This window comes from Kogia breviceps, chromosome 1 (genome assembly GCF_026419965.1).
Source record: "Kogia breviceps isolate mKogBre1 chromosome 1, mKogBre1 haplotype 1, whole genome shotgun sequence".
NCBI classification, from domain to species: Eukaryota; Metazoa; Chordata; class Mammalia; order Artiodactyla; family Physeteridae; genus Kogia; species Kogia breviceps.
The window spans coordinates 56,213,090-56,225,512 of record NC_081310.1 but is presented as its reverse complement, the minus strand read 5'-3'; the positions used below and the strand labels follow the sequence as shown (position 1 = coordinate 56,225,512).

The window sequence follows — 12,423 nt, the reverse complement described above, 5'->3', positions numbered from 1 at the left end:
CTCCTTGCTCAGGCAGTCCCTACTCAGGTAATGATGCTACATCTATCCCAGTCCCAAGCCAAATACAGGTATTCATTTTAGATTACTCCCTTTCTTGCTTGCTTTTTTTAACTCCTTCTCAATCTCCTCTCCTCCTCTCGCAAATGCTTATTAAATCTGACCCCTGGCTTCCACTGCCACTGCTCTAAGCCAGAATGCTATATAATGGATCTAACTGAAACAGTGATGGAGTCTCGTTTTTTGCTTCAAGCAAGATTAAAGTATAACATGGCTGGAAAAATCTTTTATACTTAGAAAAAAAGAACACAAAAAAGTGGCATGATAGGAAGCTAAACTGCTTTGTAAGGAAGAAGGGAGAATATTACAATCTCACAATCTGTGCCTAAAGCATCCTTTTAGAAACAAATCTTATTAATATTCCAAATTCTATTGGTAATGAATAAAAATGAAATGGATACTACCTTTAAAATCTTAATTTTTGTTACTGGGTTATCACTTGGTGAAAAGATCAATTGCTCATTCACTCATTTAACAAAAGTATAATCTTCATTCAAATGTCACTTAATATTCTCATAAGCTCTGTAGTATACCCCAAAACAACAACAAAAAATTCCTCACATGCAGCAAAGGGCAGGGCAAGTTTCTCATTATGTAGTGGTCAGAATCTCTTAGAAGCCACGTACTTTAACTGACATCTACCAAACCAAACACTAGAGGAGAGCCATCTTTCCTATAAGTGTTTGACTTTTTGCTTCTGGACCACGAAGAACAGAGTAATATATCCTCCATCATGCTTCTGAGGCTCTAGAAGTGCTCCAGCCAATTTCAATGACCTGTGGAACTACCCACTATTTAAAACATCACTATAAAGGAAGACCAAGAAAAATCAGTATCGGTATTGGTATTTCCACCCTGAGGCTTATAAGAGCACTTTGGCCAGTGCAGAATGAAGCCCACACAGTAAAATATGTAATACATTTAAAATAATAATAGTAATAAGAATATTAGTAATAACCCTTGGATAAATGTAAGTTCAAAAGAAAATGGCCCTGTGGAGTCTGAAATGTACAATTGCTATACTCTGTTTTGATGAGAACTTTATGTGAGGCCTGTTCCTCAGTGAATTTCTGAGGCTTCGACTGAAAATGCTGGTATTTCATCTGGAAATATTTTCCAAAACTAGCACTGTTTCAAGATTCTTCAATTATTATGAAAAATAGCAGATATATTCACTGGTGCCCTGGTCTTTTCAACATCCTTTGTCCTCATCTTGGAGAAAATGATGTCTGATCATGCTCTCTTAAGAATACAACTCCCTAATATTAGCCATGGCACTAATAAGTCCCACAGAACAGATGCATCATTGGTTGCTAAGAAATTCTAATAGTATTTTTGGAATGCCACTTCATAAATGTATATTAGGTTGCATTAACAAATTTCTTTGACTTTTTCAGTTGCCAAAAAGATCTTGATATTATCCTGGGAAAAAAAATCATTTGAATGAAAAATCTAGTGAACCAGGTCAGGATAGGAAGCCTTAGCTCTACCATAATTCAGGTTACAAAAAAGACTTACAGTTAACTGACCATAAACTCAATGAATCAACAGGTTAAAACTGAGTCCTCCTAAAATTGAGTCCTTGTCTGGTTACAAAGTGAGTCAGTTGCTTTAAAATAAAACAACTTTTAATATTTCAAAACAGTTAAATATTATCAGAAAAAATAACATTTTAGATTTTAAAAATTTAATCTGATGTCATTTTTACCTTTATTAATTATAAAAAAATTATAATAAGCCAGAGGTAAGTTTTAAGAAATAACAATAATAAGCCAATGGTAACAGCAGTGGCTGCACTAAAGTCTGTAATACTAATTCTGAGGATGACTAAATGATAAAGGATTTAGAAATCACATGACATGATGGGAAAAATCTGAAGGAAATAGAAACCTTCTGTACAGATTTCTTCCTCCCATGTGAGTTTTTACTGTTTCTTCACCCTAAACATACACTGTCTACTACCATCACATTTAGATCCTACCCAGCTTCAAGGTCCAGTTTAAGTCCCACCTTCAAAGCCTTTCCTAATCCTCCCAGTTAGAAATGATTTCTCCCTACACTGAATTCTCATAGACTCATGTAATACTTCTTATGAATATTCTATTACATTTCCATACATGTTTTCTTTTTTATTTTTAAATTTTTTTTGCGGTACGCGGGCCTCTCACTGTTGTGGCCTCTCCCGTTGCGAAGCACAGGCTCCGGATGCGCAGGCTCAGCAGCCATGGCTCACGGGCCTAGCCGCTCCATGGCATGTGGGATCTTCCTGGACCAGGGCACGAACCTGTGTCCCCTGCATCGGCATGCGGACTCTCAGCCACCGCGCCACCAGGGAAGCCCTACATGTTTTCTTTGTCAGATAAATTTCCTGAGAACAAATAATATTTTATTCAACTTTAGTGATCCTACTGAGTATAGTACAGTGTCTTGCACAGTGGAGACAAAACAAAAGGAACAACATAGCTCAAAGGATAAGAGGATGGCTCCGCTCACTTTTATAGATATGTTTATAGATATGTGTGACTTTTGTCAAGGGACTAAAAACATCTAAGCCTCAATCCCTGATCTATAAAGAGAAAAAAATAATGCCTCATATGGTTGTTATAAGGATTAAATGAGACAATCTATGTGTTTAATACATCTAGTAAATACTTAATGAATGACAGCCACTATTATATTAAATTTTTATAATGAATTGTAATATTTTATAATATATTACTTTATAATAAGTCACTTTATAATAAATGTCAAATAAATGAAGAAGACGTAGAATAGGGCAATGACTTCCAGAAGAGCTTTCATTTTTAAAAGATGAGGAAAATCATTTTAATCTGTGTTACTGGCAAGGGCAGAATTCAAAAAAGTATAGATAACAGAGTTGTACAACAACAGAATATGGTGCATTAAAATTTAACTGTTCCCTGACAATGGATGAGGCCAAGCACAGGATAGATGACCATCTGTCAGGAATACTGATGAAAGAAGTCTGCCCTTTGATTAAAAAGTGAGCAAGGCTTTAAAATTTGTCTAATATTTTTTTACATTAAAGAAAATGCTTTGGTTTTTCCTACCGATGTTTATAAAACTTTATACAACTGCTTTACTTTTCCAATTGTCATCTAAAATACAGTTGGTCAGATTTAATTTAGGATGAAGTACTGTGGCAGGCAGAACAGCCACTCAAAGACGTCCACATCTTAATCTCAGATGCTGTGAATAGTTACCTTACATGGTAAAAAAAGATTCTGCATATCGGATCAAGTCAAGGGCCCTGAGGTGGGGGGGAATTATCCTCGATTATCTGGGTGGACCCAGTGTAATCACAAAATGGTCTTTATAAGAGAAAGAGGGAGGCAGGAGAGTCAGAGAAGATGTGATGATGGAAGCAGGGGTCAGAGAGAGAGAGGGAGAAAAGAGAGAGACAGAGACAGAGAGGGGAAGACAGACAGACAGACAGACTTAAAGACACTTTACTTCTGGCTTTGAAGATGGAGGAAGAGGCCATAAACCAAGGAACGTAGGTAGCCTATAGAAGCTAGAAAAGGGAAGGAAATGAATTCTCTCCACAGAGCTTCCAGAAGGAATGCAGCCCTTCCAAACCCTAATTTTAGGACTTCTGACCTCCAGAGCTGTAAGATAATAAATTTGTGTTGTTTTACCTAGCAATTTCACTATTAGTTATATACCCCAAAGAACTGTGTGCCAATGTTCAATGCAGCATTAATTCACAATGGCTACAAGGTAGAAACAACCCAAATGTCTATAAACAAATGAATGGATAAACAAAATGTGGTACAAACATACAATGGAGTATTATTCAGCTATAGATTGTGTAACATAGATAAACTTGAAAATATGCTAAGTGAACTAAGTCAGACACAAAAGAACAAATATTGCATGATTCCACTTAATATAAAGTATCTAGAATAGGCAAATTCAGACATAAGATACACATCTGTTTTCTTTAATTTGAGCTGACCCACAAGAAGCTTATTACTCCTTTTTATTTATTTTAATCAATTCCTTAAAGGTAACTATGTCAAAACTCATTCACTCTACTCATACCCCCCAAATCCATTTCATTCAAAATCTTTGAGGCAGTATGAGATAATGAGAGGGAGGGGATATATGTATACATATAGCTGATTCACTTCATTGTACAGCAGAAACTAAGACAATATTGTAAGGCAACTATAGTCCAATTTAGAAAAAGAAAAAAGAAAGAAAGGTAATGAAAGGCTCACAGTCTTTGCAATCACAAATTACTAAACAGTTCTGAATTTATTTCCCTTATCTGTAAAATAGGCATAATACTATTTACCTTAAAAGAGTATTTTAACAATTATAAAGTATATATAATAAAGCAGCTAGCCATGCACATATAGTAAGAATTCAACAAATGGTAACTGCTGCTATTATTATTACTATTATCTTTACCTTCCCCTCCGATGACTGCCTCAATTACTTAAAAGAGAAATAAGAAAAATGGAACAATCTAACATGAATTATTCCTCATTTTCCTTCTTCTTTCCACCTCAATTTTCTGTCATTGTTTGATCTTAGCTTCTTCTCCCCAATATAAAAAAAGGGTATATCTTTTTCCATTTTCAAAGTTAACCCTCCATTCTGTACTTTTGATCCTAACGCTTTCCCCTACCTCAGTTCCATCAGTTGTTTTTCTTTAATTCCTGTCTCTCTGGTGGTTCCTTCCACCTGGCCTATGAACATACTCAAATTTCCTCAAAGAAATACCGCTATGGTACTTTCCTATACCTCCTCTTGAATTACCATAATCTATCCTGAATCCGTCACCTGCGTATCTGTCTCTCATCTCTAATGGATTGTTAATTCTTCAAACACTGAGGTTATCTAATTTATCTGCATTAACATCTTTTAATAACACTAAGTATAGTGTTTTACATATAGGACAGGCACAGACTTAAATAAATTAATAAACCTAAACAACAGATTTTCTGTGAACATATAAGGGCTGTTTGACAAAAGCGCATTGTCAGATTTAGCTGCTCAACCTAAATAAATCACTCTGGTCGGAGAAAGGCAAACAAGTAATGTATCAAATACAATCTTAATTTTATAATACCATTCTCTTAAAATGTCACAAAATCAAAAATTATTTTTTCCTGAAATGTTTAAAATTGTTGTAGTCTACACAAAAGTATTCTGAATCCAGAAAATGTGAAACTTTGGTTTTATTATAATGCTAAGGGTTCTTTCCATTGAAAATTTTTCTTGTTACTCATAAACCAACAAAAACTGAGAACCCATATACTATTTTTATTATTTTTTTTGCAGTACACGGGCCCCTCACTGCTGTGGCCTTCCCCATTGTGGAGCACAGGCTCCGGACGCGCAGGCTCAGCGGCCATGGCTCACGGGCCCAGCCGCTCCGCGGTATGTGGGATCCTCCCAGACCGGGGCACGAACCCGTGTCCCCTGCATCGGCAGGCGGACTCTCAACCACTGCGCCACCAGGGAAGCCCAAGAACCCATGTATTCTTTACAGTTAAGCAATCTTCAGGTTTGTTAGTTATATTTTTAAATAAAAATCAATTTATAAGCAAGTAATTACCTGAATAAACTGTAATTTTATTTTGTTTTATTATTTTTTGGCTGTGCTGAACGGCATGTGGGATCTTAGTTCCCCAACCAGGGATTGAACCCTCTCCCCATGCAGTGGAAGCGCGTAGTCTCAACCACTGGACCACCAGGGAAGTCCCAGTAGACTGTAATTTTAAATCTAATGTATCAGACGTGGTATTTAGTAAGCAAACTGGAACTCAAATGTATTTTTATGTTCCTAAGCTAACCAACTGACATCAGTGGGAAATGCTAAGAACACAGTGACAGACCCTTAACATTTGAGAAACTAGACATTCAAGGTTATCCTCAAGTGAATGTAAAAGCCCATAATATGGAAGTAATGAGTAATTTTATAAAGGCATCAAATGCTTCAGTCAACATACAGAAAGTGAGTCACCATGCTCCAGTTAGGATGGCTGATCACCTCACGTTTGATCCAATTTCTCTTATTATTTCATTAGCAGTAATTCTTGTGAAAAAGGAATAAAATTTTTCCCTATTTGTAAAATCAACTACCATTGCTGCTGGTGGAAATAAAAAAGTCTAAGAAAGCACTAGTTTTCAGCCACAAAATCAGAGTCTTAGAGACATTAAAAAGTAAAATATCTAAATTCATACTGCTTAGCTCTATGGTGAATGAGTCTGCCATGCAATCCATATTAAAACAGGGCAAGAAATTCATGGGACTGTTTCAGCAAGCATTCCAGCCAGAATTTATCTTACATAGCTCTATAAATGGTTTTAGACCCAAATATACATATACAAAGCTTTGCTTAAATTTTCAGTTTTATTTTATTACAGTTCATGGGAGAAACCATATGCAGGGTGTAAACCCTATGCAGGGTGTAAATCCTAATCCTGCCTTTATTTCCTGGCTGGTTTTGTGCCTCAATTTCCTATTCCTTGAAATAATACCTAACTTGCAGGGCTGCCATAAGATCTCAAAAATCAGATAATGCATACACTGCTTACAATTTTTAAAAACATGTCATCAGGGTTTTATTAAATGTGGTGCTCAATAAATGGTAGCTACTGAAACTTCTATTATAGTAATGGATTCCCAAATAATGCTATATAGTGTTTTTTCAGTGTTCTCCAATCATTCTGAGTCTGTTTTTCTTCCCTAAGAAATACATGCCTCTTCTTTGAATCTGAATTCTTTAGGCATGGGTGTCCTGCTCACTCTCTTCTAGTGTCTTAATGGGATCAACTGCCCTATTTCTCTCTGCAAACAAGTCCCACACCTAAGCTAGGTGGCCAAAATACTGGCAGAGGGACTGCTGCTACAAAAAAATGCAAGGTGGAGCCCAAACAGGGGACAGAAAGGAGACTGGCTGACACTTCAGACAGAATAGAATGCTGCCCTTCCCCTTCGCGGGATGTATTTACAGCAGTCTTCCTGGCTAGCCTCAGTTGGAGTAACTTGAGAGACATGTTAAATACAGCAGGAAGCCCCACTGCTCAGTTTCACATAAAGAGGCAGGTATGCTTTAGAGATTAAAAGATTAACAAGTATCTCCAGGTACTAAAAAATTTTAAACGAAAGATATGTAGGCAGGAAGCTGCTGTACTGCTTCAACTCATCTACTTCAAATTAAAAGGTGTTGTGGCCAGTAGGGGCGGAAAACAAAGACAGTCTCCAAGAGTGACTCTCATTTTTACTATCTCTCATAGTAAGGCATTTTAAAAATCACGAGTCAAAAAGGCAACGCTCTCTGCTAGTAAAAACCTAGTGAAACTATTACTTTCTGGGTATCCCTGCCCATAATTCCCTTCTTAAATGGTTGATAAAGACACATAGTCAAATGTCGAGTATGGGCTGTGGAGATAATCTATCCTTTACGGACTCACCTTCCTCCCATGGGGGCCTCAGTTTCCTCATTTTTATGGTATTAATTTTCTCTTGACACAGGGTTTAATCAAGTGTAATTTTTTTAAAAAAAATTACCAAATAAAAGGATGTATTAGAAACAGGTGTGTGTTTTTATCTACTCACAGTACCATAACTTCAATACAATTTATACTGAATGTGGATAAGATTTCCCATTTTGATTAACACCTATAACAAGAGCAACTCTTTTGTTATAGCCATGCAACTTTTTTGAATGGCTGTGTAGCTGGCACCATGCTTAACACATTTCCTTTAATACTCACAATGACTTATGAAATTTATTATCCCTATTTTACAGGTGAACAAATTAAGTCTTTTTCGAAGACTGGGGAAACTGCCTGAAGTCACACAGCTTAGTGAGTGGCTAGTAAGTCATTCCCAGAACTAACTGACCCAAAGGACGAGTCTCTCAACTACTCTATAGTTTCTCTGATATATGGCAGCAAAAGATGAAACAATTTGCAGAAGAAGTTAGATAATATTAAATCAATACAATCCCAGTTCCTGCAAATACTAACTAATATTTGACAACTCAATACTCAAATTGGTCTTTATTCACCGAATACAAGTCACGGTTAAATGGGAAGTTTCTTCTTTTAGCTCTATTACATCTTAATTAAAAAGCAGGATCTGAGAACAATCTTGTACCTGTGTTGCCATCTCCACTCTCCATAGATGGTTTACTGGTTTCTGACGGATTGTTCATTCTTGAGTCTGCAATAAATCAGAAAAGAATAGGTTTTGAAAATATTGGGGATGTGGTTAGGGAGGCAAAATTATGGCAAAGGAAAAGGTCAAGAATACTGACTATTGTTACAGTCCTACAGTTCAAGGAGAGATGGTATCAACATTAAAACACTGCAAACTATAATAAAATTTTATCTGAAAGAAATACAGGATTCCCTTAACTCTGAAGTGATCCACAAATAAAATGTCTTTCTAAAGATCCTTGACATTCTTCCAAGAGAAATAACAGAAATCTAACCTGCAAAAAAAATTACAATAGAGAGTATAATATAAAAAAGAGGAAAAATGTTTTATAATATGAAGCATAAAGTATATTAAATAAACAAAGTTGGGGCAGGGAGGAGGAGAGAAATACCTCACAAAGTAAAATATGTTATTCCCAAATAAAGTTTCTTTTTTCATAAGTAAACATATTCATTAATTGTAACCTAAATAATCTACTGGTAATCTTGATTACAGACTGGACAATACCTCAACCTAACAGAATAAAATGAAAACATGTCTAAGAAAAATATCTCCATATTTACTCCCCACCCCCTCCCTCAAAACAAATTAAACATGTGTCAAACTGAGAATATATCAAATTCATACCTCAATCATAAACCAGTATAAGAAGCTGGACTACAAGGCATAATAGATACATCTAATAACTGCAAAATTAAATCACAACCACACCCAGTTAAAAATTAGACTGCCTTGATATCCTAAATGAATGCTTTCATAGTAATACGTTTTCATCAAGCAATATTAAGTATCCTAGAAGACATGCAAGAGGAAAGACAAGAACAAGTCTGCTTTTCTTCTACCTCTTCTAAAGGATAAAAACTATACATTTAATATGTATCTTATTCTACTTCTCCTGTGAACTCAAACTTAGCATACTTATAATCAAAGAAGTTAACTAACAAGCAAGTTCTACCTTTTCCCTCAATGGGTTAAGAACTATTTAACTATAATTATTAGCAGAGAATAATAATTAAACTATATATTATATTCAATTTTTTGACTGAAGAGCCCATTTTGTCATCTGCTTAAATGTTTAACTAGAAAATCAAAACAATCATTAGTAGTCCCAACCATGTTGTCCATGGTTACTTTATCCACATGCATAACTGATAAGATCAAGAATCCTTCTCTCATAAATTTCATTTTCAACCTGGAAGCTGTGTAATAGCTTTTTAAATACAGTTTTTGAAACAACTGCTTGCTTTATGGACTTAAGCAGTTCTATCATATATTTGTTTTCTTTTTCACATGTTCAACGGGTTCAAATTTCTATGTCTGTGGTCATAAATGAGGGTAGTTCTATAACTTCCTTCCCCCTACAGAAAAATTTAAATATCATCTGAAAGCATACTAAGGTTTGAAAGGAACAGGTGTACAGCTTAGTAAACATCAACTTTCTGAATGACTTAAACAAAATCTTATGAAAGTCAACAAAAACCAGAACAAATGTAATAGAATACACCATTAAGCATACATGCTGCTCAATGTTTCCTTTAGAATGTATTTTAAAAGAAAGTGGGAAAAAATGATGAAGCAGTTAACATTCATCAGAAGGGTAACAATGTTTTCCACATACCATAAAAACAAAGCTGTAGGTATAATTCTCAACAAGTCATGACCTGTACAACTCATATCCTGATTTCCACATCTAAAAATTAAAAATTATGTCACAGATATTCTATGTGAATCTTCTATGCATTTTCTATCAAACTGTCAAGAGCTTAATACAGATACACAAAAATAAATAAAATCAAATCCTGATTAACCGTACAACTATGAATGTTGTACTTTGGAATGGAATGGAAGAATGTTTAAATGATATTTACTGTGAACTGAAAATTACAGATATAATATCTAATTCTAAAATGTAATGCTAAAAATATTTCAGAAAGGTACTTTCCTTTCCTTTCTTGAGTTCCCAACTTAGTAGATGTAAAAGAGTAAATACAAGTAAGTTCTTTTTTTGATATGTGAAGTTTGTTTTTTTCTCTCTGGGCACACTGAACTGACTGTATGAGTCTAATACACAGTCTACAGGTTGCTCTTGGATTGAATTCTTGACATCAGTTTGTTATTTTAGTCATTCACCCTTTTAATAGTGATTTTTATCATGCTGTACAAGTATTAGTACTACGCTGGGTTTAGGCCATGCCTTCCAGCTAAAAATTCAAACATTTTCAGAACTATCATTTTAATTTATCCTGAGCTACTGTGATGGTGATGGGGGGCAGCCTCAATTTTTCAAGCAGGAAAAATTACCTACAGGAAAAAAAATCATTTGTAGAGGTTTTAAAACTAAGATATCAGAGACCTGGAGTTCTTATCATCACCTGGAGAGGTGACCAGAGTAACCCAAAGAGGTTTCAACAATTTTGCATACAAACAGAAAAAACTCAACACAAAATATGGCCACCATGGTCACAGTGATTAAGTCTAAAAACCAAAGTGCCTCAATCTATTTTAAATCTTAATCACCAAAGAGAGATTCAAGCCACACATCCCCCTCCCCAAAATCTTGTTGTTCTATAGGAAAAACTCTAAAAACAGGCTTTCCAGCACTTAAAAATTGTTTCCTGAAGAACAGAAGTTGATTTTTTAAAAATAAAAAAGGCTAGTATTAGCCAAAATTTGAAAACAGTTAACAGTTTCTAAAATCTGGAAATTGATCAACAGTCCTATTGCAGTAACCATTCCAATTACCTTCTGCATTCTCATTTATGGGAACAACTATGCACTATGTGGCTCCATCTTATTTTTCACTAGGCATTTTTTATAGAAGACATTCACATTCGGTATGCAAAACTTTTTTTATTAATATGTACATATTATTTAGGTACACTTTATACCTTGTTTCAGATTTAGACTGTTTTTAGAACTACATGAAATGCTCTCAATAGAAATTTCCAAAAAGCAAAAATGTCCTCCATTCAAGTTGAACTCCAAATCCATACTATTTACTGAAAATATCCTCTGAACCAGAAGAGCTAGTGGTAGGGAGGGACCTACTGCAAATTCAAGCAGGCTTGTGCTTTGCAAATGCTTTCCTCCTTCCCAGCTCAATCCACTTCTCCCCCCTCCCTCGAGTTGGTTGCATATGCGATTAAGCATTTATGCATAGTCAACTCCACACACGCTATTTCCATATTAAAGCTTATAAGAAAGAACCGTGCTGGTACCCACCTAGAACATAGTCACTGCAGTCCAGCATTGCTGTGAAATCTTCTAGAGGTTCAGACAGTCCAAAGCAAGGAAGAAACAGGTAGCGGTTTGGGGTAGGGGAAAGAAAGTACTATTATTTCTAACAAATCTACACTGTATTCTTAAAAGAACAAGGGTGGGAGGTGGAAAGTGGATTGGGGGAGAAGCGAAATACAACTTCAGTTACACCATAGCAATCTTCAACTGAATAAGGAAACTTCAGTTGCTCAGAGGAGTTTTAGTCTCTCCTACCAGCTAGGACTGACATTGTCAAGGCAACTGAAGCATGAAAAGTTCCTCTTTTTGTAATAAAATAGAAACAAAGATTGCAGCTGGCAGTTTCCATAATGAAGCTTAATCAGTATGCGCGTGATTAGGGCTTTATGCAAATCTCTCCTCGTTAGCACAGCAGCCAGTACTTTGAAGTCCACGAACAATTCATTTACAGAATACACTGAAAGCACTCCCTGCATAATTTAAATCACTGCATAAATATTTATCAGTACATTTGCATATTAATTGGCAGTGCATGAAGGGAAAAATTATCTCCTGAGTGCCAGCATAATAATTAGGAGGATAAAATGAGATTTCTTCCAATGGCCTGGCTTCTTGGACCTAACTTGAGATAGTACCGGGGGAGAAGGGAGGGACAGGAGACAGAGTTCTGTTAAAATGCCACTGAAATGACACGTACAAATTAGAAACAACTCTACAGACTTAAGCACCTTTAATCTTATTCCTGCTGGCAACAATGACTTCAGTAATAAGGGGATTTGCAAAAAGCTTTCTACACAATCCAAATAATCCCAAGGAAACAATTAGCAAGGTAGAAGCAGAACATAGGGCTGTCAAGATGGTGCAAGCCTACTGATAGAGAATTTTCTGAATATTAACATACACTGTCAGGTGAAAGTCCTACTTTA

At 35.7% G+C, this 12,423-nt stretch overlaps 1 protein-coding gene across 6 annotated transcripts in view; it reads right to left on the bottom strand.

The window, feature by feature from the left end:
- POU2F1 (POU class 2 homeobox 1) overlaps positions 1–12,423 on the bottom strand; it is a 180,635-nt gene that overhangs the window by 78,247 nt on the left and 89,965 nt on the right. For 2 of the 6 annotated variants that reach the window (XM_059044654.2, XM_067031909.1), the window contains 2 exons: positions 11,483–11,524; positions 8,198–8,263 (listed from right to left, as the gene is read on the bottom strand). The exons of 1 other annotated variant lie outside the window; for it this stretch is intronic. In XM_059044654.2, the coding sequence (XP_058900637.1) occupies positions 8,198–8,263; positions 11,483–11,510 (94 nt within the window). In that variant the 5' untranslated portion in view covers positions 11,511–11,524. The remainder of the gene's footprint in view (positions 1–8,197; positions 8,264–11,482; positions 11,525–12,423) is intronic. 3 more of the 6 variants (XM_059044575.2, XM_067031937.1, XM_067031910.1) reach the window with 2 other exon arrangements.